The sequence below is a fragment of the Lissotriton helveticus genome, chromosome 6 (assembly GCF_964261635.1).
Source record: "Lissotriton helveticus chromosome 6, aLisHel1.1, whole genome shotgun sequence".
NCBI lineage: Eukaryota > Metazoa > Chordata > Amphibia > Caudata > Salamandridae > Lissotriton > Lissotriton helveticus.
In genome coordinates this window covers 116688910-116716076 of record NC_136067.1, presented here as the reverse complement: position 1 = coordinate 116716076, position 27167 = coordinate 116688910, and the positions used below count along the sequence as shown (strand labels likewise).

The 27167-nt window shown below is 46.9% G+C and overlaps 1 protein-coding gene across 5 annotated transcripts in view; it reads right to left on the bottom strand.

The window, feature by feature from the left end:
• POLH (DNA polymerase eta) overlaps positions 1–27167 on the bottom strand; it is a 100075-nt gene that overhangs the window by 15349 nt on the left and 57559 nt on the right. For all 5 annotated transcript variants that reach the window (XM_078647466.1, XM_078647465.1, XM_078647468.1 and 2 more), the window contains exons 9-10: positions 17502–17625; positions 16911–16976 (exon numbers count right to left, since the gene is read on the bottom strand). In XM_078647466.1, coding sequence (XP_078503592.1) covers positions 16911–16976; positions 17502–17625 — 190 coding nt within the window. The remainder of the gene's footprint in view (positions 1–16910; positions 16977–17501; positions 17626–27167) is intronic.

Sequence of the window (27167 nt, the reverse complement as noted above, 5' to 3'; positions counted from 1 at the left end):
TGCAAAGCACCAGAAATGGAAGGGCACGATATGATTAATTTTTACTGACCTCTTCATTATTGCGGTCCCAGAATGGCTGCTGTTCCCAGAGCTGCAGAAAGGCTCTCTTTGGCTGCTGATGACGTGATACAGTGGGCGGGCGAAGTTTCAGTTTTAACAAGCAAGACAATTTGTAAGTGGTATAATGTACATGGGGCATCTAGGCTGCCTGGGTGTGAACAACATGACAGAAGGGTGGCCAGCAGCATCATTGGCAGTCATTATGTTGTTAGGGGGTAGGTGGGGACAGGAGCATGAGCCATGCATTCACCTGATTTCGCTATAGTTCAGGCCATAACAAAAACAAAATAACCTAGAATCCTGCACCGGGGCTGCAAGGCATCTACATAGCTGCAAATGTTTCCAATTGCTATGCTTGACATTTTTATAGTTTCAGCACAATTATGAGTGACATTCAATGGTGGTCCACTGCTCAGCCTATGAGCCAGTTTCACCAAAAGCAGCGTGACAGGCTGGGATTTAGCTACCTCAATAGCGCTCAAGTGTTGTGGTCAATGGCTGGTGAACCAAGCAGACACAGAGACCTGGCAATACCTGGACTGAGGTGTGTCTGATCACCTTTGAGGGATGCGTGTCTGTAACTAGTGCGTCAACCCCCTCTGGCAGAAAGGGCTGCATTACGATGCGTTCCTAGGAAACTACAAATCGGTTTGTATTACCAGATGTTCTCCAAAGAGAGCGAGCCACATACCTACTTATTTCTCTGACAACTTAAGCACTTTTTAAAGGTATTCCAGAGGTGATACATGAATAATACTCAAAGTAAACATATACAAAAACGGCACGTTTCAAATCAATAAATAACATTTTGTTTTCAGTTCTGTTTAGCATCTGCTCTAGGCCTTTGCAGACTTTTTTTTAACAACAATTAATGAGCAGTAATGACTCTATTTGAAAGGTATCAATTCTAAGGTGACTCACCTGAGAGCTCCGTTTTTTACAGTGCCTGGAAGGGCGTCTCAAAGTTGAGATCCTAGCCGGCTAGCTTTGTGTCTTGCTGCTTCAGGCAGGGAGGAAAGTAAACGGCTACACCTGCAATGTTAATATGTTGGAGCACGGAGAGAGGCATCGTCTGTTCTCTTCTGGAGCTCCTCGCCCAGGGTCTTAGCAGTGTTTATTCCTTACAGGGCCCGGGGCCTGCCCGAGCCCCAGCAACGCCTTCTTGGGGCAAAGGGCAGCAAGGCTGGTAACATTAAAAACATGCACTTTAGCAGCTCTGCAAGTTACGCTCTGACAGCACTGTAAAGGCAGGTCAGCAGCACACGCACACGCCGGCCCCCTGCTCTCTCTGTGCCTGTGCCCGCGTGCATCCAGCACCGTGATAAAACGTGCTGCCGCACGTAAACTGCTTTTGTGAACAAGCACAAGTGTCTGTCAACATTTCCCACCAGAGAGCCTGGAAAAAAATCTAAAACAAGCAGGCGCCATTATCAAATACCTGACGGCTTGCTGGCTCATGGAGGGGCCCCCTGGGCCGCGGGGCCCCCCCGCAATGCCTGTGTTACGCCCCTGTCTCTACCTGGGAGCCTCTGACAGTGTACCCAGCAGCTGCAGACAAGCAGCGGACACTGGGAACCACACCGTTGTGCTAAGAAAGCTTCAAGCAATTCCGAGGGGCGAGGAGGGGTTGTGAATGCATGACAATGCATTTCAATACGGGGAAGTGGGAAACAGCATTGAAAAGTGTTAGTGTCACTTGTGATGTGTGGCACGTGGCAAGACTGTGTGTAATAAGGCTGCAACTTCACTACGTACAGATTAGCTTTACCCTATGGGTCCATACATGAATGGGTTGCTGCTGCCTCTCCTAGGCGCTACACCCAGTCACCAGGCCAGTCCTCTTTTGTTTTCTCCAGACAAAGTAGTACTGATGATAGAGAACTCTGGGATGAATTAGGAACTAGGCGTAGCCTGAAACACTGAAGCACAGAGAATACAGGTTACCTTTTTTATTCACACACTCTAGATACTTATGAGACCCGAACAAGAAAAGAAACTCTGGGCACCAAGGCTATAAAAACATTCATATATTTTTGGATAGGGGTATTGTGAGGCAGAAGGGGGGGGAATACGGAGACAGTGGATTTGCGACCAAGACAAACTCCTTTTCACAATGTAGCTTTGTTACAAACTATGTAATTGGCTTTTGTAGCTGCAAGATCTTTCCTTACAAGGCCTAAACTTTGCCAAGAACATAATTGACAACCTAGGGTACTAAAGGGAGTTTGCTTCTTCTCCACATTCAGGTAGCACAAACTGCATCCATTTGATCTTACTGTGTAATTGACTCCTTCCTGCTTCAATCCCTTCCAAGTTCTTGTTTGTCGATTACATAGTACACCAGGTTACAGGGGGAAGGTCTCCCTCATCCCGTGTTTGGGTCAACCACTTTCTAGATGCAGAAACCGTGCCCTAGCCTCGATAATTTTTGCTCTCAGAATGGATGGTGCAACCGAAGATCAAGCAGCACAACGTCCACCTGTCAAATACTATTTAAAAAAGCATTTGCAATGCAATAGGTCTCGCAGCATTAAAGTTTGTGTTACTGGCATTGTAAATGACAATGCTTTGCATTAATTTTTTTTCTTTAATTTGCAATTGGTATATAAACATTGTTTGTGAATAGTTAGCTGTTGCTTATGCTAATCAAAGTTGGCAGTAATATAGAGTGCTAGTCTTGCTTGTTATAAGCATGCCAATTTAAAGCACTCTGATACCTGCGGGTAAAGTTTGCGCCATATAAAAGTGAAAACTAATAAATAAATAAAAAAAAGCCTACCTGTACCACGTCCACCAGACCATAAATAACGTGCAAAAAGAAAAGACCATTCACCATCTCCTTCTAGGAATGGGGCTGCCAGGCCATAGACAATAAAATCCATTAACACCCAGGCACAAACGCAATTAACTGTAATTGTTTTATTCGTGGTGTCCCAGAGTGATGTGGTGGTGTCCCCGAGTGATGTGGTGGTGTCCCCGAGTGATGTGGTGGTGTCCCCGAGTGATGTGGTAGTGTCCCCGAGAGATGTGGTGGTGTCCCCGAGAGATGTGGTGGTGTCCCCGAGAGATGTGGTGGTGTCCCCGAGAGATGTGGTGGTGTCCCCGAGTAATGTGGTAGTGTCCCCGAGAGATGTGGTGGTGTCCCCGAGAGATGTGGTGGTGTCCCCGAGTAATGTGGTAGTGTCCCCGAGAGATGTGGTGGTGCCCGAGTGATGTGGTGGTGCCCGAGTGATGTGGTGGTGCCCGAGTGATGTGGTGGTGTCCCCGAGTGATGTGGTGGTGTCCCCGAGTGATGTGGTGGTGTCCCCGAGTGATGTGGTGGTGTCCCCGAGTGATGTGGTGGTGCCCGAGTGATGTGGTGGTGCCCGAGTGATGTGGTGGTGCCCGAGTGATGTGGTGGTGCCCCTGAGTGATGTGGTGGTGTCCCCGAGTGATGTGGTGGTGTCCCCGAGTGATGTGGTGGTGTCCCCGAGTCATGTGGTGGTGTCCCCGAGTGATGTGCAGCCACTTTTAAAAATTAAGTGGAAAAAAATACTAACTCAGGCACCGTTCTCAGTTTCTTCAGTGGTGAAGCATTTATCTTTGTTTATCTTGGTCTGCTATGTTTTGTCGATGTGATATATATATGTATGTGTATGCACGCAGGCTAATACAGACTCATCACCATGGCTTCTGTAACAGTCTAACTTGTTCATTTGAACAAGCTAGACGGCTAAACAAGCCTTCTTGCCAGAAGCTGCTTGCCTGAAAGAAAAGTAAATGTGTGCAACTGGATAATCTGCAAATGTAAAGGGTGCTTGGAAGTCGGTATTTGTCTTGATTGATGGAATGAGTTGAAGCTTCATGTGACACATTTATTCTTTTTGAGAGGTATTGTAAGGGAGCTACCAGCTAACCCGTGAAGTGTGTGCTTTTAAACGACAGTTAAAAAAAATGCACTATGCACACAGTCTGGGCGTTACTAAAATCTGTATTTTGGAAACACTGTTATCCGAAACCATTTTACGCATTTGGTAGCAGCCTGTCATATACCATGTGTGATGATGCAAGTCTAAAACCATGACTTAAGTGTTCACAGTGCTTTCTGACGCAGACTGGGGGCACGTAGCACTAAACATACACAAGTCATCATTCTCCATTGCACCAACCTGGATTCTATTCTATGGCTCTCTGGTGCAGTGGATTAACTGATAGAGGTTTCCTATTGCACGATAGTGCATTTCCCTCCGATTAACATAATTTGCAGATTAAACACCGAAAAAAGGTAGAGAATAGTTAGATTTTTTAGCCACGTCTTTGACCCCCCAACCCGCACTCACTCATCCCGCCCACATTTTGAGCAGCATCACAGTTCCCATACATTTTTTCATGAACTTTGACCCCTGCCCTGCACATTTGTCCTCCACGCATTTGTCGAAGTTGGTAGGATATGTGGGAAAGACGCTCTAAATGATTTTTTTAATTTTACTAAAACAGACCCTTAGACAAACAACTGTAAGTTTTGAAAAACAGCTCAGGGGTCAAAAATCGCCTAGATACACGCACCCCTTGTTATTGGGCGCTCTCCGCCGTGGGCACTCACTCTCCAGTCTACCTTAAGCAGGTCGCCGCCCCGCCCGCCGGCACAGGAAGGCTGGGGGGCGGGGCCAGAGCTCACCTGAGCAGACACACACTGACCTATCACCGATGCTTACCAATCCGGGCTCCGCTCAGACTCCCAGGGGTCGTGGGGACAAGTAACACAACAAGCTGAGGTAAGAGAGCCAGGGGCGGGGTGCGCGACGTGTCACTCCCAGAGCTCTCTGTCGAAGCAAACTCTGAGAGAACAGCTCAGTGGGATAAGGCGCCTGCTACGCAGACCTCGGTATCACAGGATATGGATTCGGCCTAGAGAGAGCAGCTCAGTTGGATAATGCGCCTGCTACAGAGAACTCGGTATATCAGGATATGCATTCGGGCTTAGCTAGAACAGCTCAGTGGGATAATGCACCTGCAACAGAGAACTCGGTATAACAGTACATGGATTCGGCCTAGAACAGCTCAATGGGACAATGCACCTGCCACAGACAACTCGGTATAACAGGATATGGATTCGGCCTAGAACAGCTCAGTGGGATAATGCACCTGCAACAGAGAACTCGGTATAACAGTACATGGATTCGGCCTAGAACAGCTCAGTGGGATAATGCACCTGCCACAGAGAACTCGGTATAACAGGATATGGATTCGGCCTAGAACAGCTCAGTGGAATAATGCGCCTGCTAAGAAAACTCGGTATAACAGTACATGGATTCGGCCTAGAACAGCTCAGTGGGATAATGCGCCTGCTACAAAGAACTTGGTATCACAGGATATGGATTCGGCCTAGAGAGAGCAGCTCAGTTGGATAATGCGCCTGCTACAGAGAACTCGGTATAACAGGATATGCATTCGGGCTTAGCTAGAACAACTCAGTGGGATAATGCGCCTGCCACAGAGAACTCGGTATAACAGTACATGGATTCGGCCTAGAACAGATCAGTGGGATAATGCGCCTGCCACAGAGAACTCGGTATAACAGGATATGGATTCGGCCTAGAACAGCTCAGTGGGATAATGCGCCTGCCACAGAGAACTCGGTATAACAGTACATGGATTCGGCCTAGAACAGCTCAGTGGGATAATGCGCCTGCTACAGAGAACTCGGTATAACAGTACATGGATTCGGCCTAGAACAGCTCAGTGGGATAATGCGCCTGCCACAGAGAACTCGGTATAACAGTACATGGATTCGGCCTAGAACAGATCAGTGGGATAATGCGCCTACTACAGAGAACTCGGTATAACAGGATATGGATTCGGCCTAGAACAGCTCAGTGGGATAATGCGCCTGCTACAGAGAACTCGGTATAACAGTACGTGGATTCGGCCTAGAACAGCTCAGTGGGATAATGCGCCTGCTACAGAGAACTCGGTATATCAGTACATGGATTCGACCTATAACAGCTCAGTGGGATAATGCGCCTGCCACAGAGAACTCGGTATAACAGTACATGGATTCGGCCTAGAACAGCTCAGTGGGATAATGCGCCTGCCACAGAGAACTCGGTATAACAGTACATGGATTCGGCCTAGAACAGCTCAGTGGGATAATGCGCCTGCTACAGAGAACTCGGTATAACAGGATATGGATTCGGCCTAGAACAGCTCAGTGGGATAATGCGCCTGCTACAGAGAACTCGGTATAACAGTACATGGATTCGACCTAGAACAGCTCAGTGGGATAATGCGCCTGCTACAGAGAACTCGGTATAACAGTACATGGATTCGACCTAGAACAGCTCAGTGGGATAATGCGCCTGCTAGAGAGAACTCGGTATAACAGTACGTGGATTGGGCCTAGAACAGCTCAGTGGGATAATGCGCCTGCTAGAGAGAACTCGGTATAACAGTACATGGATTCGGCCTAGAACAGCTCAGTGGGATAATGCGCCTGCTACAGAGAACTCGGTATAACAGTACATGGATTCGACCTAGAACAGCTCAGTGGGATAATGCGCCTGCTAGAGAGAACTCGGTATAACAGTACGTGGATTCGGCCTAGAACAGCTCAGTGGGATAATGCGCCTGCTACAGAGAACTCGGTATAACAGTACATGGATTCGACCTAGAACAGTGGGATAATGCGCCTGCCACAGAGAACTCGGTATAACAGTACATGGATTCGGCCTAGAACAGCTCAGTGGGATAATGCGCCTGCCACAGAGAACTCGGTATAACAGTACATGGATTCGGCCTAGAACAACTCAGTGAGATTAGGCGCCTGCTACAGAGAAATCGGTATAATCGGATATGGCCTGGAGAAGGACCGACTCAGCATTTCAACTTTCCGACTATGGTAATATTCCTTATCCGTAAATAAAAGACGAAGACTCTGTAACGACATACGATCAAATTCAAATCGGAGAGCAGTCACAGGTTTATTTAAAAGAATAGGGACTTCGTTAGTATAAAACGAATACTTTGGAACAACAAGCATATGGGGATCGTTTTGCAGTGAATTAAAATAAAAAGTACACAAAGATTGCAGCCAAACTAGAATACCTTAGCTGAATTTGTATTAAATTCTACCGAGATAGCAGCCGAACATGAATACGAGCGATAAAGAAGCCAACAGAAATCATCACAAAAATGGGCACTCGGTTTGCATTATAGTAAACAAAGATCGCAGATACACGTTAATCCCTTAGCTGGATTTGCTTCAAACTAAACAGACAGCTCAGCTCAACGTAAAGACGTTTGATAAAAAAAATGAAAGCAAAGTCCATTACAAATATGCTGATCGCTTTGCAGTGAATTAAACAACAAGACGTGAGCGAAACCGGAACCTGTTGTGGGGCGGGACTTCCGTCTTCTGAAGCCCGCACCTCCTGGCCGGAGAAGCAGTGGAGACGCGGGGCTCCCATGCCCGAGGGAGAGCCCCGCGGGGGCTGCAGAGTAGACTTGTGCATACTATTAAAGCAAAACAAACCCCCATAGCACTCACAACAGTAGCTTCAACAGTGGGATACTCCTAATCAAATAAAACTCCCTTCACAGCTGGCCTTCTTCCTGGAAGAGGGAAAGAATTCAGGGCTGTGATGACCTTCATTATGCCATCATTTTCCCCTGCTTTGCCCGTTTCCATTTCATGTGTACTGTATGAACAGGGTCCTCGGGCCCTACTTAAGATAAACAGAAGGGGTAGGAGACAACATAAGCTAGAGGTCAAAAGAATGGAATATAGCAAGATATACAAAATAGAGGGGAAAAGGAGGGCGAAGGGAAGAGAGACCAGGGTAAAAAGAGAAGGTGACGTTGATACAGAGAGAGAGCAAGAAAAGAGAAGAGTTAGAGACCGAGATATAGAGAGTTAGGAAATATTTTAGAAAGGTGTAGAGAGCTACAAATAGGAAGAAGGAAATGTAGAGAGAAGGTGTGAGTTAGAGAGAGGTAAAGTAGAAAGATGCAAACAAGAGGCAGAGACTTGTATAAAGAGATGAAGACAGATGGGGTGAAAAGACAGGTAAAATGAAAAGCGACGTACAGAAGGACAGGTAAGGTAAAGAGTAGTGAGGCACAGAGAAAGGAAGAGAGCTGTGAAGGTGAGCTCACATACAGAGTTGGTACATATACCGAGTGAGGGGAGCTAATGATAGCAAAGAGATGAGACAGAGAAAGAGACATCGCTAGAATGAAGTAAGGTACTTACAGAGATGCGGTAGACGGAACAGCAGTAGACACTGAATGAATGGCAAGGAATATTGAGTTGAATGGCAAGGAATATTGAGTTGAATGGCAAGGAATATTGAGTTGAATGGCACGGAATATTGAGTTCTGGGTATTGAAAGACTAACTGCTGAATGTGCACAGTTCATTTCCAGGTATCTACATTTTGTTGGATGTTAACAAAAAAATGACATCCTACAGCCTCCCTTTTCATAGTTGTAGCACACCAGCAAGATTGTAAAGTAAATATGACCAACTCCTCTCACTTTTCAGTCAGAGAAAGAAAAGTAAACACCAATCCCCATATCAAAAAAACATAAGAAAACAAGTTACTTACCTGTAACAACGGTTATCCAGTATTGGTATCTTTCATAGATTCACATGCCTGAATCATTCCCCGTCGTTGAGGCGGGAGTCCCACGGTAAAAATATATATAATAGCAGTGCCTAAAAATTTCTTGTAGTAGGCTGGAAAGCCTAAAGGCCTAACTAGGCCTCAAAACTTAGCAGCCTGTCTACATCATTATGTAAAAAGACCTGAAATAGTAGCCTCAGCCAATCAGCTGTCCTCACCCTCTAGAACCTTCCTAGCCCAGGCAGTTCTCCTCAGATTTTCCCAGCACAAGTGAGAATGAGTATCCATAAAACAGAACTGCCCTGCCGGGGAGGAGGGTGGGTGCATGTGAATCTATGAAAGACACCAATACTGGATAACCGTAGTTACAGGTAAGTAACTTGTTTTCTTATCCAGTATTGGGGTATCTTTCATAGATTCACATGCCTGAATCAGAGTAGCAAGCAGTGACATCATGTCTGTCGGTAGAGGAAGGTGGGAGACAAGATAAACCATATACATCCCCACAAAATCAGGAAGGTAATAGAGCACAAACTTATGAACATAACATATGCATCTAAACCTTTATAAGTACATTAGATATATGACAGCATTTGGTAATGCAAAAACATGATAATGAAAAGATATGCTTTAAACAGGCAAATGAAGAATAAAAGACTGTAAAAAGTCTAACCTTATTGCAGAAGATGCTGCAGAATTGCTTCTCCAACTCCTGTATCATCATGAACTGCCGACTGCAGACAGTAATGTTTGGTAAAAGTGTGCACACTTTTCCACGTAGCAGCTCGGCAAATGTTCTCCAGCGTCATTCCAGCGAACAGGGCCGTTGACGCTGACATTGTTCTGGTAGAATGCGCTTTGACCTTTCTTGTTAAAGGTTTGTTGGCTTTGTCATGACAGAAAATAATCGTAGAAGACAACCATCTAGCTATAGTTGCTTTCGTTACAGCTTGACCCAAGGTGGCTTGACCATAAGCAACAAAAAGTTGATTGGATTTGCGGATGTCCTTTGTTTTTTGAAGATAAAACTTCAGGCACCGTTTCACATCCAGAGAATGTAAAACCTTCTCCACGGAAGTTTTAGGATCCGGGAAAAAAGTTTTGAGTTTGACCGGTTGATTGATATGGAACCGAGTTGGTACTTTTGGAATGAATCTTGGGTTAGTTCTAAGCGTCACAAAGTCCTTAGAGAATTGTAAGAAAGGCTGTGCAATAGTGAAGGCCTGTATCTCACTGACTCTGCGGGCTGAAGTGAGAGCCAGTAAGATAGCCACTTTCCAAGTTAGAAACTTTAGCTCCGCTTTGTGAATAGGTTCAAAAGGCCTTTTTAGAAGTTGAGACAGAACAATATTAAGATCCCACTCCGGGGGAGGAGGACGAACTGGTGGAAAAGCTCGAAATAGCCCCTTAAGGAATTGTTTGACCAAAGATGATGAGCATAAGGATGGTTTGTTGGAACTCTTCCTGAACCTGGATATCGCCGCCAGGTGCACTTTAATGGACGAAAAAACGAGTCCAGCCCTGGCTAAAGACAGCAGATATGGAAGGATGTCTTCTGGAGGAGCTTGAAGAGGATGGATATTATGTTCTCCACACCATACGCAGAAACGTTTCCACTTAAGACGATATGTCTTGATGGTACTTTGCGCACGGGCCTGTGATAAGATCGCCCTGCAGTCTGAGGAGATGTTAAGGTCCTTGAACTCTAGGAAGTCAGGAGCCAAGCGTGCAAGTGCAGCGATTGAGGATCCGGATGTTGGACCTGGCCTCCCTCTCTCGTCAACATGGACACTGTCGGTTTGAGACGAAGTGGAGGCTGCTGAGAGAGCAGAAGAAGTTCTTGGAACCAAAACTGTCTTGGCCAACGGGGAGCAATGAGGATGAGAGTGCAATGCTCCCTCTTCATCTTCTGCAGTACTCTTGGAATGAGCGGAATCGGAGGATAAGCGTACGCAAATATTCCGGACCATCTCATCAAAAGGGCATTTCCCCTTGACCCCTGTTGAGGAAACCTGCTGGCATAAAACCGGCATTTGCTGTTCTGCTGTGTGGTGAACAAATCCAACGCCGGTGTTCCCCAAGTCCGAAAGATCCTTTGTACTTGATGTTGTTCGAGCTCCCATTCGTGACAGCCCGTGAAAGCTCTGCTGAGGTTGTCGGCTAGAGAGTTCTGGACTCCTTGCACATGTTCTGCTCTGAGGGATATGCCGTGGCGTAGAGCCCATTCCCACATCTCCTGAGCCTCCAGTGACAGGGTGAGAGATTTTGTTCCTCCCTGTTTGTTGATATAGTACATGCTGGTGGTATTGTCCGTACGCACCAGCACTGACGAATTTGCAATCCTGGGAAGGAAGGCTTGCAGGGAAAGAAAAATGGCCCTCAGCTCCAGGCTGTTGATGTGTTTCTGTTGGTACCGACGAGGCCATCGTCCCTGGATCTGAAGGTCCTGGAGGTGACCTCCCCAACCTTCCATGGAGGCGTCTGTAGTCAGGGTGAACTCTGGAATGTCTTGCAGAAAGGTGAGGCCTGGTGACAAATTTGGCGCCTTTGACCACCAAAGAAAGGCTTGTTTCATTTTGGCAGTTACTTTGATGCGGTCGTCGAACGATCCGTCGACTTGCCTCCACTGACGAAGTAACTCCTCCTGCAATGGTCTCATTCTGAGTCTCGCCATAGGGATGAGGCTGATGGCAGAGGAGCACATCCCTAGAAGGGAAGCAAATGTCCGAACTGAAAGTGACCTTCTTGCAAATATTTGTTTTGCCAGTTTCAACAGTTTGTTCTGCCGTTCCTGAGTCAAGAACGCCTTGCACTGGCAAGTGTTCAAGACCGCTCCCAGAAAGGTCAACTGCTGACGAGGTTGAAGCTGAGATTTGTTTGCATTGAGAGTCAGGCCCAGATTCGAAAAGAGGGATAGGGAACTCCTGACCGCTTCCTTTGCGGAGCGCCTCGATGGTCCTTTTAACAGCCAGTCGTCGAGGTAAGGGAAAACTTGTATTCCCTGGGACCTCAACATTGCTGCCACTGGGGCTAAACATTTGGTGAAGATTCTTGGGGCCGATTTGAGGCCAAATGGAAGAACCTTGTACTGAAAGTGGACGCCAGCCACTTGAAACCTTAGGTATTTGCGGTGTTTTGGGTGAATAGGGATGTGGAAGTAGGCGTCTTGCAGATCCAGAGAAGCCATAAAGTCCCCTTTGTTGAGACAATGCAGAATGTCCGTCAACGTTACCATGCGAAAACTCTGTTTCTTTAGATATTTGTTTAGTTTGCGCAGATCTAGTATTGGACGCCACTCCTCTGAAGTTTTCTCTACGAGGAAGAAGCGAGAATAAAATCCTTTCCCTTTCTGAGAAAGTGGAACTCGTTCTATCGCATTCTTGTGGAGCATCTTTAAGGCTTCTTTGAAGAGTAAGTGAAGACGAGGGGGAGGGGGACCCCTGGGCGGCGCTGTTGGTGGCTTCTGTACAAATTCCAGAGTATGTCCGATCTTGACAAGATCTAGGACCCACTGATCCGAAGTTATTTTTTGCCATTGTTGGTAAAAGGCGGAAATTTTGGCGCCCACGGGAAGGGGAGAATGAACAGCTGACGTCCGGCAAAGCTCATTGGCGCTTGTTGGAATCACGCCCTTGATTGTTTGGGCGTCGTTTCCCTCCCTGACGAGAGAAAGATCCAGAGGCAGGCTGTCGGTAAAAGCCTTGATAGTATGGCTGTTTGTATTGAGATTGGTATTGACGGTTTTGCTGATTGGAATAGTTCCCCCTAGAGGAATAACCACGGCCTCTTGCTCCCCTAAAGGAACCCCTTTTGTATTGCAGGGTACCAAGGGATTTAGCTGTTTCTGTGTCCGTCTTTATTGCCAGCAAAGCGTCATCAATGTGTTTTCCAAAAAGTGAATCCCCATCATACGCCATGTCCAAGATTTTCGTTTGGACCTCAGGCCTGAAGGTGGTTGCCCGGAGCCAACCTTGACGCCTAAGTACTGCTGCCCCTGCCAATTGTCTGAAGTTGGTGTTCGAAATATCCAGGGCGCATTCAATGATCTCTGATGCTGCCCTTTCTCCCTCCAGTACAATCCTGCGCACCTCTGGTTGCTGATCTTCAGGGACCAATTCGAGGTATTCAGACAGATCGGACCACATCTGCCTATCGTAACGGGCCAGGATAGCTAACGAATTAGCCGCTTTAATGGAGGCCGCTGCATTTGCAGAGAACTTCTTGCCAATGGCATCCAGCCTCCTGCCCTCCTTGTCAGGTGGAGTAGAAATGGGAACAGAAGGATTCTTAGATTTCTGTTGTGCAGCCTGTGATATCACAGGATCAGGTCGAGGATGACCTATTAAGCAAGATGGAGTATCCGATGGTGCTCGATACTTTTTCTCTATCCGTGGAAGGACTGCTGGAATGGAAGCAGGTGTTTTCATAATGTTGAGGCCTTCCTTCCATATGTATTCAATAATGGGGATAGCTCTGGTAACTCTGCGATATCCCTCTTTAAAGTCATGCAAAAAGCAGTCAGATTGTTCCACTGTGACAGTCAACTCAAATCTGTTTGCTGCACGTTGCATAATGTTATGAAATCCGCCGATATCCTCAGGTGGAGAATCTGAAGGGCGGGGTACAGGCGGTGAAGGCATGGGAATGACATAATCCTCCCATGGATCTACAGGTGTAGTATCTGGCAATTCACCTTCTTCTCTGCCATCATCGTCCTCATGAGAAGAAGTATCCGTGTCATGCTGAGGAGCCGGACCAGCATCTTGTCTTGGAGATAATGATGCTCGCGGTGACGGAGGCTTTGGCAAGTTAACTGGAGTTACTGGCACTACAGGTGCAATTGGTGTCGGAGGAAACCTCTGGCGATAGTCTGCCAACATTGCTTGTAAATCCTGAATTAAAGTGGATGGCAATTGAGCAGTATTCTCAGATTGTTGAGGTCTGGCATGGGGTGATTGATATGGTGTCGAGAAATCCTCATGCCCATAATGGCCATGGTCCTCATCCTCATCATCATCCTCCTGAAATTTTATATTCAATTGTGACGGGTGACGGGCAATTCCAAAGGGACCATCATCCTCTTCACCGTCATCGGACTCATCCTCCACATATGTCTCCAATAGATGTGATGGTAAGAGTGGAGAAATATGGGAATAATCCCGGTGATACGTTTTCATTTGAAAATGTGTATATTGAATTTTCCTAGGGGCAGCACTGGGTAACTGATGAGCAGCTGCCACTACTGTCGTCGATGAAGACTAAGCCATTGTAATTGGAATGTCCGTCGACGGAACCGTCGATGCTGATTGAACTAATGATGTCGCCGTTGACGGGGTCTTCGTCGACGAGCCCTTCGTCGACGAGGCTGACGATGGTGTCTTCGTCGACGAGTCCTTCGTTGCCGAGTCCTTCGTCGACGAGGCCGTCGATGGTGTCTTCGACGTCAAGTCCTTCTTTGATGAGGCCGTCGACGGGGTCTTCGTCGACGGGGTCTTCGTCGACGAGTCCTTCGTCGACGAGGCCGTCGACGGTGTCTTGGTCGACACGTCCTTCGCCGACGAGAGCGTCGTCGGTGTCTTCGTCGACGAGACCTTAGTCGACGACGATGATGGTAGTTTCGTCGACGGGATGGTCATCGACGGACCGGAAGGCTTGGTAGATGGGGTCGTCGACGGAGACGTCGACGACGGGACAGTTTTTGTCGTCGAAGTCTTCACAGATGATGGCAATATTTTCACAGACATCAGAGGTGAGGTAATAGATGAAGTGGTGACCGTAGAAGAAGTTGTAGAAGTAGAAGTCAATGTAGTAGTATGAGAAGACACCAGAGAAACAGTTTTAGTCTGGGCTGTACTCACAGTTGTCCTGCGAGGAGAAGATGCACTCTTTGAGGGTTCTGAAGCTCTCTGAGAGGATTTTAGTTTCTTTTTTCTCTCAGGAGAAGAGCTGTCCATGGATCTGGCTCTCTTGCCGGAGGTAGAGGCCTTGTCCTCATCATCAGTGGAAGAAGACTTCAACCACAAAAGAACCCTTGCCTCTCTATCCCTAATTGTTTTCTGAGGGAAGGTACGGCAAATTCTACAGTCCTTCACAACATGTGAGGGGTGCAGACAATAAATGCAGTCAGAGTGCTGGTCATCCACATGGACTCTCTTCTTAAAGCAGGTACCACAAGCCTTGAAAAGAGCTTTCTTTTCAGACATTTTTCTGAGGAAAAAGGCCAAAAAAGCTAAAGAACTGAGTAGGCACTCAGGGAGACTCCCTTACACACGAAGTGCGGTGAAAATCTGAGGAGAACTGCCTGGGCTAGGAAGGTTCTAGAGGGTGAGGACAGCTGATTGGCTGAGGCTACTATTTCAGGTCTTTTTACATAATGATGTAGATAGGCTGCTAAGTTTTGAGGCCTAGTTAGGCCTTTAGGCTTTCCAGCCTACTACACGAAATTTTTAGGCACTGCTATTATATATATTTTTACCGTGGGACTCCCGCCTCGACGACGGGGAATGATTCAGGCAAGTGAATCTATGAAAGATACCCCAATACTGGATAAGCAGCAATTTGTCCGAATACATAACCTGACATTTAACCTCTGTCTTTGAGGTGCAGTAAATGCGACAAGATAAACACTGAATTTAAAGGCATCTTTATTTAGTGCTTGGGCATTCGCGACCCACCCCAAAAAAAATCGGCTTGCGACCCACCAGTGCGTGGCAACCCAATGTTTGGCAGAAAGAAAGGAACAGAGTACACCAATAGTACACATCATTCAGATGCTGGGAACAGGCAGAAAATCTGCTGAGGGGCAACACAACACATGGAAGGAACAGAAGAAAGAATGCATCACCAGCAAAACATTATTTCTTTCGAGTAGAAGAACTGTGGCAAAAAAATATGGCTTTGATAAAATACTAATTCACAAGAAGCCAGTTATGGGAGCCAAGTTAGAGGTGATAGCCAGTTGGGCAGCAAGGACAAGGGAAGCTACCTTTTTAATGACTAGGAGACTGAGTGAGCCAGGCAAATATCCATAAATAGAGGTAGTTGCCGTGGTAACCCAGAATATCATAACCAAGATTTCTTGGAGACTTGACTAGCGTGGAGTGGGTCCCAATACCGAAGGCCACCTATAAACTGACCGAGGGTAAAGGGTCGAAAATGTAGGCCTCTATTTTGTTTAAGAACATCATCCATGCCACAGCGGCTGACATACAAGGTTGATAAATCCAGAAATTGACATAAGAACCTACACTCCACTGTGACTCGCTGACCTACAGCAAACACCAGAGTGGAGGCCAAAGTAAACACGAAACAAATATGTTTATAAAAAGGTAAGCTAATTTTTCACTCAATATCTGCACATTGAGAGATAGCTATGGTTACATCTCTAATGACAAAATCGAAACTATCTTATTTAGGCTAAAGGATGGGCTTCTAATGCACCTTTCTGGAATTCATCAGTATTTGTTCCAGAAGAAGCCCCACGCTTTTGTGACAAATTAATCCAAATGTGGACAGCATGAGAAGGAAGAAATAGCAGACTTCATGTGTATAAACACCCGCAAGCTGCTCATGAATGAACCACTCTTGGCAGAAAAATAACACCAAACGTACAATTACTGACAATAAAAATACACACCATTGAATGTCAGACACAAGTATAGCATAACTGGATTCTTTGAAGACCGAGTGAATATTTATCATGGGATCAAGATTTATTAAGGCCACTTCAGATTTGCATTCTAGGGATATCATGAAAAACTGATTTGTATTCATTACACCTCTCTCTTTCTCCTCCCCCTCCTGTACTAGGCAATAGGTTTGTCAATCGACCTAGAAGATGCTTACACAAGAAGCAAAGTCTTACAGCCTTCACCCTTGAACACCAAAATCATATTCCTAAAACTTAATCAATTGAGACACAACCACCTAACTGAGAATAGGGATCACATTACCCAAAACACATCACAAATGAATTCATACTGTAGTCAGTGACAGTAGCCCCTGAGCCATGTCTGAACTCGCCAGACTGCCAAAAACAAAAGATGTGCTGAAGTCTGAAGTTACTCAACAACTATGGAGGAATAATACCAATAAATGTGGCCAATCACACACGCGTACTATGCAGGTGGAGCAGAGCATTTTTCCTACACCTTGGACCCAATCCCATTTCTTGTTTAACTGCAGCTGGAAATGCTGTCCATCTAGGATAAAAGAGCAATCGCACATGCAACAAAGAAACATTCCTTACATGTTCTCGGTCCTTCTTCAGTCTTTCTTCCAGCTCCTGTGCCAACTGCATCAGCCAATACTGCACCTGGAAAGGAGAACATAGACCTACATGGAAAGCCAGTCTAGGAGAGAACGCATCACACATATGACAACAAAACTGGAAAGAGAAAGCATAGCAGGACGGAGCAGGACAGTGTAACATGCATGTATGAGGAGCTGTAGGAAGTTAGTGTATAACATTGCGCATAAACAGGTTCTGGAGAATAAGGACCAGCGCAGGACATTAGAGAGGAACAAAGCTGAGCTATTAATCTATGATATGGTCAGACAAAGGAACAGATGAACAAAGTAACTGATTCAAAAGCCTCTTTTTCTTGGAATGTCCCTCGAGAATCCACCGGGGACCTCCATGGAGAGGAGACAAGCCATCACACCTTGCCTGGCTGGGTGGCAATCTACCAGGGGCTGAGATTACTAATACACAGAAGGCAACACAGATCGGTCAGGGGAAGGCCTCTTCATCATTCTATAAAGAGCTTCAACCATGCTCACTACACATCACCCAAAGACTGATCGGCCACAGAAGCAGTTGTGCACAGAGCATTTGTACCTGCTCTCGCGTGGATAGAGCAGTTTTCCCCGGGAAGTTCTTGCTGCAGCCAATGGATTTCGGCAGCTGCCTTGGCTTGATCTGATCATGGTCAATCCCTCTGCACAGATCATAGAGCCAGGACCTGAAGGACAGAAAAAGGTCATCAGTTACAAAAGAAAGAGGAAGAGGAGGACAAAACCGGCCAGCACCCACCCGAGCCTGTGTCCCAACCATTGGGCTCTGGTTTTGATCCAGGGCTTAAAATACACACCATAACTAGACTGAAGGATATTGCTGCAGGTGGAAGTGGTGTGGTTTGGAGTTTTTTGACACCTGAATTTGACAAATACACAAGGGTGAAAATAGCTTGAGCTGGTGATGCGGAGATGCCAAAAGAAAGCTTGTTACCTTCTCTGGCTACACAGAGGCCCAGTTTCTCATAGTAGCAACTCTGTATCCAGAGTTTCGCCATGCTAAGAAGACCAGGGATCGTCAGCGGAACCCAGAAATGAACTGGATATTGAAGCTCGACAGCCTGGAGTGGGTGGGGAGCTGGATGTAATAAGTTGCTGTCTGATCATGGAAGTCAGTGATCTGGAAACAACAGCACTTATTTGGAGCAGGAACCTATGGTTATTGGAGAGCCATAGAGCTATTTATCAAAACTGAAGTAATGAACATTGTGAAAGAGTCATGCAATTGTATAAAGACTCTACACATCAGAGTACCGGGCCACCCAAACCCACCACGCCACATAAATATATATATACATTTCTAAAGCTCAAACCTAGTCAAAAGACAGCGGTGTAAAGGGACAAAAACAGGCAGAACGTCAACGAGTAAGAGGATAAGTAGTTGGGTTGTGGATGGTTAGAGCCACGTCACAAATAAAGACGACCACAAGTTTATCCAGAGGACAGTGAATGCACCCAACTGCATGCAAAATTTGATTTGTATTGGAGAGCTCTGAGCATGGTCTCTCAACCTCACAGCAAGTTCCCAAGATGGGATTTCGTTGTACCAGATTTAATCAATTAAACATAACATTTTTGGGGGGCCTGAAGTGACGAAAATTCTGTGGATTGATTACCAGATAATTTGAGCTCAATGAAATACAGTCTGGCTCCGATAGGACAGGGGCCTTTGTTGCATGTGAATATAGAGAACAATGTATTGGAGTTATTCCAGCTCCTGTGCAAGGCTTTAATGCTAGATCAAAGAACCCGTTCAGAGTGAACTCTACAAAGAGCCTTGGCTATCCTGTGAGAGGTTAGAGAGTAGAAGGTGTCCTTAGTATGTCCTCCCATGAACAATATCTATCATGCACATACGATGACACACAAAGAAGATGTACCGGGTCCTCTTATATCAAGAGAGGGTGTAAATCAGAATGAAATATTTTACTATACTTAAGCTCCCTACTGGGGGTGTTACCTTTTGTGAACTACAATCAGGAGGGGCCTGATGATGAACTAAGTGACTTGGGTGGGTGAGGGCTACCGTCCTTTTTAGGAAACACACCCAGTAGGGAATAGTAAAAGTAGCAAAAGATTCACTTGTTCTTCGCTCTCTCTTATTAGAAGAGGACCGGGTACAACTTGGTTGCGCGTTATGGTGTTTGTCATCATCAAAGCTTTATTTCGATATACAAAATATCATAAAAGCACATAGAAGTATAAAAACCACAATTCATGAGCACTCCATTTTTTCTAAATATGTTGCAATATAAAACCATTCATATTTCAATAAATACATTTTTTTTTTTTAAGTATTAAACATTAGCAGCTTTGCGAATAATTAAAAAGATTCAGGTAAAACTATGGTCATCTGATAGCCTTCAATCTGATCAGCCAAGCCCAGCTCAGAAATTTGGCCACCCCACACACTAAGGTTGTACTAGTATCAGCCTTAAGTATTCCGAGTGCTAAGGAGCGGTCCCTAGTTCCAAGCAATAAACTCACAGGTTTAAGCCATATCTGCCTGGGTTTTCCATAGGCTGGGCATGCGAAGAGGACATGAGGGGTATTTTCAGTGACCCCTTCACAAAATGGACAATCAGAAGAGGTTTGGTACGGAGGCTTCCACTTGCAGGTGTAGTCACGGAGAGGGAGGGCTCCCATCCGAAACTGAATGAAAAGTGATCTGTCTCTTGGTTTCTTGATAAAATCCAAGTAGGGCTCCAAGCGTGGCTTTAGTTTGTGCTGTCTAAACGCCTCAGTCAGCCTACCTTGGTTTGGATCCCTTGATTCTTGATCATCAACCCAAGTCCAGTAGGCTCGCTTGGTCTCAACCTTGGATAGAGGGACCTCAGACTCCCAGTCAGTTGGCAAGCCGGTTTCGAGCAGGAGCTTCTTTATATTACGAATCCAGCTGATTTTATAAGCACCATGGAGGTTCATGACTTCTCTCAAACCATCTAGATGTCTTGAGAGTTCCGGAGTCCGCCATAATCGAGCCCAAAATAAAAGAGGGCGTAATCTAGCTAGATCCTTAATGGAACGGCGACCCAGATCGCTCAATAATGTTTTGATAGGAGTGCCCCTCGGAAGCGATACCAACTTCCTGACGAACTTAATCTCTGAGGTGACCAGGGCGTCGACACAATCAAAGCCCCACAGCTCTGCGCCATAAAGGGCGCAGCCTACAGCTTTTGCAGCGTAAATATCCAAGGCAGGAGCAATGGGCTTGGAGATGGATGTACGGTGTTCGCGCCCTAATACTCCGACTACCCTTTTATGATTTAGTGTCATTTTATCAATGTGAGGCTGCCACTTTAAATTATGCGAGAGTCTAATTCCCAGGTAGTCGAATTCTTTTATACGATCCAGTGACACCCCGTCAAGGGAAAGGGTGGATCTGGAGGACTTACTTGGGTTAAAATAAAGGAGTTTAGTTTTTGACGTATTTATGGTGAGGCCCCTAAGGTGACAAAACAGACAAAAACGGTCCAGCAGCTTTTGCAGACCTACAGGAGTTTTTGATACCAACAAGGCATCGTCCGCAAAAAGGAGGGCGGGCACTTTATCACCCGCCAAGACCGGGGTATCGGCGTTTATTTCGAGCAAAAAAGAAACTACACCATTCACAAATAACGTGAAGAGTGTCGCGGCTAACACGCAACCCTGGCGTACCCCTCGATTCACAGGGATTCTATCAGTTTTTTGCTCTTGTGATCCCCATCTAATGCGGGCGTAAGTACCATCATGCATACGTGCCAGAAGATTCAAAATTGGTAAAGGAATCCCCATCTCCTCTAAAATCAGCCATAGGCGGTCTCGGGGGACCAAGTCAAAGGCGATCTTTAAGTCAATAAATGCAAAATAAAGACCGCCTTTGCCAATGGTGACCACCTTCCAATAAAGGAGTAGCAGCCTAAATGCTTGGTCAACCGTACATGTGCAAGCCCTAAAGCCTGCCTGAAAGGGTGAGATGATGTTATTCTCCTCAGCCCAGGAAAGAATCCTCTCCAGGAGAACCCTGCCAACCAATTTCTGCCCAGCGTCTATAATGCTAATTGGGCGATAGTTGGCAGGGTCCTCCCTGGGGCCCTTCTTATAGATAGGGATCACCTCAGCCGCCTTCCATGAGTTTGGCACAGGTGAACCTTCTAACAGTGCATTTATCAAATTTACAAAGTGGATGGCCCAACCATCGGGATTAGCTTTGAAAAGATCGCCCGGCACACCGTCCTGCCCTGGTGCTTTTGCAGGTACAATTTTGGCTATTGCAGTTAAGACCTCTTTTTTGTCAACTCTAATGAAGGTTGCCTGTCGAGAGCCAACATCCAGGGCACCGCCCAAATGACCTGGGGCTCCAGGCAGTACATTACCACCATAGAGTTTACTAAAATGCTCAAACCATTCACAGTCTGTGATATGGTTGGGGATTTGATTCGGATCACAGTCATTCGATCTTCTGACTAAAGCCCAGAATAGATCTCCATTCTTAGTTTTGCTTGCATCTCTAAGGCTTTCCCAGTGGGATTCTTCCCACTCCTTTTTAGCTGCTATCATAGCTTGTCTATAATGCAGTCTGGCCAGCCGAACAGATAGTGGGTTGCGTGATTTAATAGTGTTTTCATCCTTCTACAGTTGCTGTCAAACTATTTCTGTACTGGTTTGACAGTTGTCAAGCTCTTTTTACTTGGCACCATGAACAGTTTGCCGATCTGGTCCATAGTAACAGTGTAAATTGCTTCTACCTCTGCGGACCCAGTCGCGCTATCACATGCTGCAGAAAGCCTCAATGACTGCTCACTAAGGATTCCATCCAGCATACTCATTCTAGTCTCATCCATGCTGAACTTAGGCCACTTAAGGAATCTATTGCAATTGGAAGGTATAACTCGCTTAGTTATTAAGGCCCCACTATTTGATGATGAAAGTTCCCTTCTCTGCCACGGACCCACCAGCGTGAGGGACAGAGGGTTATGGTCACTCTCCACCGATGGCATAATGGCCATATCCACCACTAACTTCCAAGCTCTCCTGTCTATCATTATATAGTCAATTCTACTCTCACACGATACTCTATTGTATGTATTTGCCCCGTGAGCATCGGAGATGGTACGACCGTTCAAAGCTCTTAGACCTGTTTCAATCATGAGAGCATTCAGTTGGATAACTACAGCGGACCATCTCCTCACAGGCGTGAGAGAGAGGGGCGGGACGCCCCACTGGGCATCATCCTCGTGCACTCCAAGCATGTCGTCTGGCAAAGGTTCAAACGAGCAGTTAAAGTCCCCAGAAACCAGGACTAAAGAGTCAGGAGAACATAATTTAAGCAAATCAATTAAGATATCGATAGTAGAGGATTTCCCCCCCCCCCCCCCCCCTTTGGGTTCCTCTAGCATATACATTAAAGAATTCCCAAGTGGGGACACCATTCATACCCCAATAGAGAGTCTCATAATATCCAAGGAGCTGGAAGTGTGGGGAGTAATCTTAAGATTCAGGTCTACCCTTACCCATACCGTAAGCCCTCCAGAAGGGCGGCCACGCCCGACCGTGGTAGCAGGTACATAAAAACAAGAAAATCCCTGCTTATACAATGGTTCAAATTAATTTCAAAAAGGGGGTGGTGATGGACAGAGTATCTGAGTTAATCAGAACACTCCTACCCAGTCAACAGATCAGGGCTTGATCCATCACCGTTTTTTAGCTCACTGCACCATCCCAGTTCAGAACCTGGCTATATGCAAATTAGTCTGTCCCTGGCCCAGTGCATCATGGGAACAGGGCAGACCAAACTACCAAGCCAATTCTTCACTGGAAAGGAAACAGGCTTCCGGGGACCGGTTTCTGGCATTACAGCCGTCTTCGGCCCGGCTTGCTTGAATCCTGATGGTGCAGTGAGCAAGGGACTCATGTCTGAGCATACCCTTCCACACTTATGGTGGCCAAATTAATTTCAAAAACGGGGTGGTGATGGACAGAGTATCTGAGTTAATCAGAACACTCCTACCCAGTCAACAGATCAGGGCTTGATCCATCACCGTTTTTTAGCTCACTGCACCATCCCAGTTCAGAACCTGGCTATATGCAAATTAGTCTGTCCCTGGCCCAGTGCATCATGGGAACAGGGCAAATGTAAATGTAAATGTAAAATGTAAATGTAATTGTACAGGAATTTATATAGCGCAAATCACCAAGCGGTCTCCAAGCGCTTGCTTAGGGAACCCGTCCTGGTATTCCCCTGTGAGATAACCACGCAGGGGTATCCGCAAGGTGAAAGCCAGGCATCCCACCGCGAGGGGCCGTTGTGGAGATTAAGCAAGCTATTGCCCAGAGTCGCAGAGTGTGATCCCGTGAATCGAGTAGGCACCGGAGCGAGAATTGTCGAGTCCATGGACATTTTAGGACTCAAGACCCCGCCGAGCCGGGAATTGAACCCTGGTCCCGGGCTGACCTCTGCTTCCAGGTCTGCCTCCTCTAACCAGTGAGCCACACTTCTCCACAATTGGCTTGGTAGTTTGGTCTGCCCTGTTCCCATGATGCACTGGGCCAGGGCAAGACTAATTTGCATGTAGCCAGGTTCTGAACTGGGATGGTGCAGTGAGCTAAAAAACGGTGATGGATCAAGCCCTGATCTTTTGACTGGGTAGGAGTGTTCTGCTTAATTCAGATACTCTGTCCATCACCACCCCCTATTATGAATCGTTTTGGCCACCACAAGTGTGGAAGGGTATACTCAGATGTGAGTCCCTTGCTCACTGCACCATCAGGATTCAAGCAAGCCGGGCCGAAGACAGCTGCAATGCCAGAAACCGGTCCCCGGAAGCTTGTTTCCTTTCCAGTGAAGAATTGGCTTGGTAGTTTGGTCTGCCCTGTTCCCATGATGCACTGGGCCAGGGCCAGACTAATTTGCATGTAGCCAGGTTCTGAACTGGGATGGTGCAGTGAGCTAAAAAACGGTGATGGATCAAGCCCTGATCTTTTGACTGGGTAGGAGTGTTCTGCTTAATTCAGATGCTCTGTCCATCACCACCCCCTATTATGAATCGTTTTGGCCACCACAACTGTGGAAGGGTATACTCAGATGTGAGTCCCTTGCTCACTGCACCATCAGTATTCAAGCAAGCCGGGCCGAAGACGGCTGCAATGCCAGAAACCGGTCCCCGGAAGCTTGTTTCCTTTCCAGTGAAGAATTGGCTTGGTAGTTTGGTCTGCCCTGTTCCCATGATGCACTGGGCCAGGGCCAGACTAATTTGCATGTAGCCAGGTTCTGAACTGGGATGGTGCAGTGAGCTAAAAAACGGTGATGGATCAAGCCCTGATCTTTTGACTGGGTAGGAGTGTTCTGCTTAATTCAGATACTCTGTCCATCACCACCCCCTATTATGAATCGTTTTGGCCACCACAAGTGTGGAAGGGTATACTCAGATGTGAGTCCCTTGCTCACTGCACCATCAGGATTCAAGCAAGCCGGGCCGAAGACGGCTGCCATGCCAGAAACCGGTCCCCGGAAGCTTGTTTCCTTTCCAGTGAAGAATTGGCTTGGTAGTTTGGTCTGCCCTGTTCCCATGATGCACTGGGCCAGGGCCAGACTAATTTGCATGTAGCCAGGTTCTGAACTGGGATGGTGCAGTGAGCTAAAAACGGTGATGGATCAAGCCCTGATCTTTTGACTGGGTAGGAGTGTTCTGCTTATTTCAGATACTCTGTCCATCACCACCCCCTATTATGAATCGTTTTGGCCACCACAAGTGTGGAAGGGTATACTCAGATGTGAGTCCCTTGCTCACTGCACCATCAGGATTCAAGCAAGCCGGGCCGAAGACGGCTGCAATGCCAGAAACCGGTCCCCGGAAGCTTGTTTCCTTTCCAGTGAAGAATTGGCTTGGTAGTTTGGTCTGCCCTGTTCCCATGATGCACTGGGCCAGGGCCAGACTAATTTGCATGTAGCCAGGTTCTGAACTGGGATGGTGCAGTGAGCTAAAAAACGGTGATGGATCAAGCCCTGATCTTTTGACTGGGTAGGCTCCATGTCTCCTGAAATATACATATGTCGTATCCATCAATAAAACTATTCCAATCCGGTAACGAAAGCTTGTTTCGCAGACCTGCCACATTCCACGAAACAAGTTTGAGATTGTTAATATAAACCTTGTTGGAAATTGGCGCACTTAAGGTTTCACTTAAGACATGGCTGGTAACAGGGTTAGTAATAATACTCGGAATATCCCGGGCTACAATAGAGGGCTCAGGCCCCACAGATTGTTGTAGTACAGGTGAGTCTGGAGAGCAACCACCCGGGGGGGAAGGGGAGATATTCAAGTCTCTTGCTCCAGCTTTGGGTCAATCAACAGCCTCCAGACAGTCAAAGCGGTTATGGTCGAAAAAAGTATCCATGTGGGCGGCGGGCATATGCCATCCTCCCTGAGGTGGTCCCCTCCCGCTCCGCTGTACCAGTGTCCAACCATCCAACTGAGGGGTAAAATAACCTGGGGGATAAAAGTAAGTCAGTGGGAGAGAATGAATAGTCATGCCTACAATAGGGTATCTCCAGTTGCAGATATAATCAACAATTCTAGGGTTGTTAAAATTGATCAGAATACAATCACCCCTTATATTTTTAGCCAAATGGCCAACCCATGGTACCCTCCGAATCATAAGAATTTTGCCAACAAGATGCGGGGGCAGGGGTCTATTCGTATTTAGCCAATGTACAACCCTATTCCAGAGTTTTGTAGGACTTTCTACCTCATCTTTGCTCAGCTTTGGTACCCCTGCCAGAACTACCACAGGTGGACAGACCTCCGGGGGTAAATTTAAGAAGTTTTTCCCCTCATTGGTTTGGAAGATGGGGGCCTCCCCACCTGACATGTCTTGTGGTGGACTCTGTCTTTGCTGACATGAAGTATTTGTGTTGGCAGGTATTCTGTCCCTAATAAGAGGGGTCGCTATAGGTGCGGCTACAACCAGATGGGCTGTGTTTGGCGCTACTATATCTTTGTGAGTGGCTGGGGCAACAACCTTTTCCTTACGGTTTTTTGCCGGTGGTTTAGTAACCGTAGGGGGAATACCTTTTAGGGTAGGTTCTACAATACCCTTGACGTCACGCTCAATCCTTTTTAAGTGGACCTCAACCTTGCTCAGCCGTTCCTCTAATGGGGTTAAAAGGAGCCTGAGGGTCTCATAGATGGCATTTGGCTCAACCTCCGGCACCCCCTCCCCCTCCCGTTCTTCTTGGCTGGGCAAACCGCCTGAAACCTGGGTCACCCTGCACGGCAAGGAAGGATCGGTCAAGCCGTTGGCAGAGTTTGCAACAGGTTGCCCCACAGTAGGTGGATTTACTTTCAAGACTTTTCGACTTTTTCTTTTCCTACCAGCAGTGTTATTTACTAGTTGTTGCGTATTTTTAGGGATTGCCCCCGGGTCTTTCCCACACTGTTGCCTAGTATTGTACACCCTCGATATGCTAGGCACAGTAGGAAACCTTTGGGGGTATAACAACAGTGATTCTGAGGCCGTGGACTGACTACTAAGGGAAGTCTGTGACAAATTGCAAACGGGAAGCTGTGGGATAGGGAGTTCTAGAATGGGGGAAGCACTTAAGCCACTATTGACATTTAAGTTATCAGGAGTCCGTGCATTCGCAATTTGTCCCATAGAAGACCTTCTTGCGATAGCCAGCTCATGTGAGACACGTCGCTCCATTATAGTGAACCCCTCGTCGACAACACTATTCATCCTTGTTATAAACTGATCCATAGCTCCCGTGAAGTTAGCAGCATCCGTTCTCCCCTTAGCCTCCTTGGGCGGCATAGCAAACTTCCTAGTTATCTACAACAATGTACATGGGCAAAGTACTCACAGGGGGATGTTGAGCAGTAGATAGAAGGGGGATGGCCCGTCACGGCCTTCTCCGGTCTTGAACGGGGGCGAGAGGCGTTCCACTCTTTTACCGCGCCTCCGGGCGCTCTGCTTGCGTCACTCGCGCCACGACCGCCGGGGCACCTGGGAAATAGAGTCCCGACGGCGGCGATGTCAGTGGCGCAGCGCGAGTGTTTGCAGCCCTAAAGTCCGCCTGTTAGGCCGTTCCCCTCACGGCAGCAGGTATGCCTCCTCCAACCTCTCGCTGTTTGGAAAAACGCTCCCAATGAGCGCTCGGCGCTCCTCTCTTTTACCGCGCCTCCGGGCGCTCTGCTTGCGCCACGACCGCCGGGGCACCTGGGAAATGGAG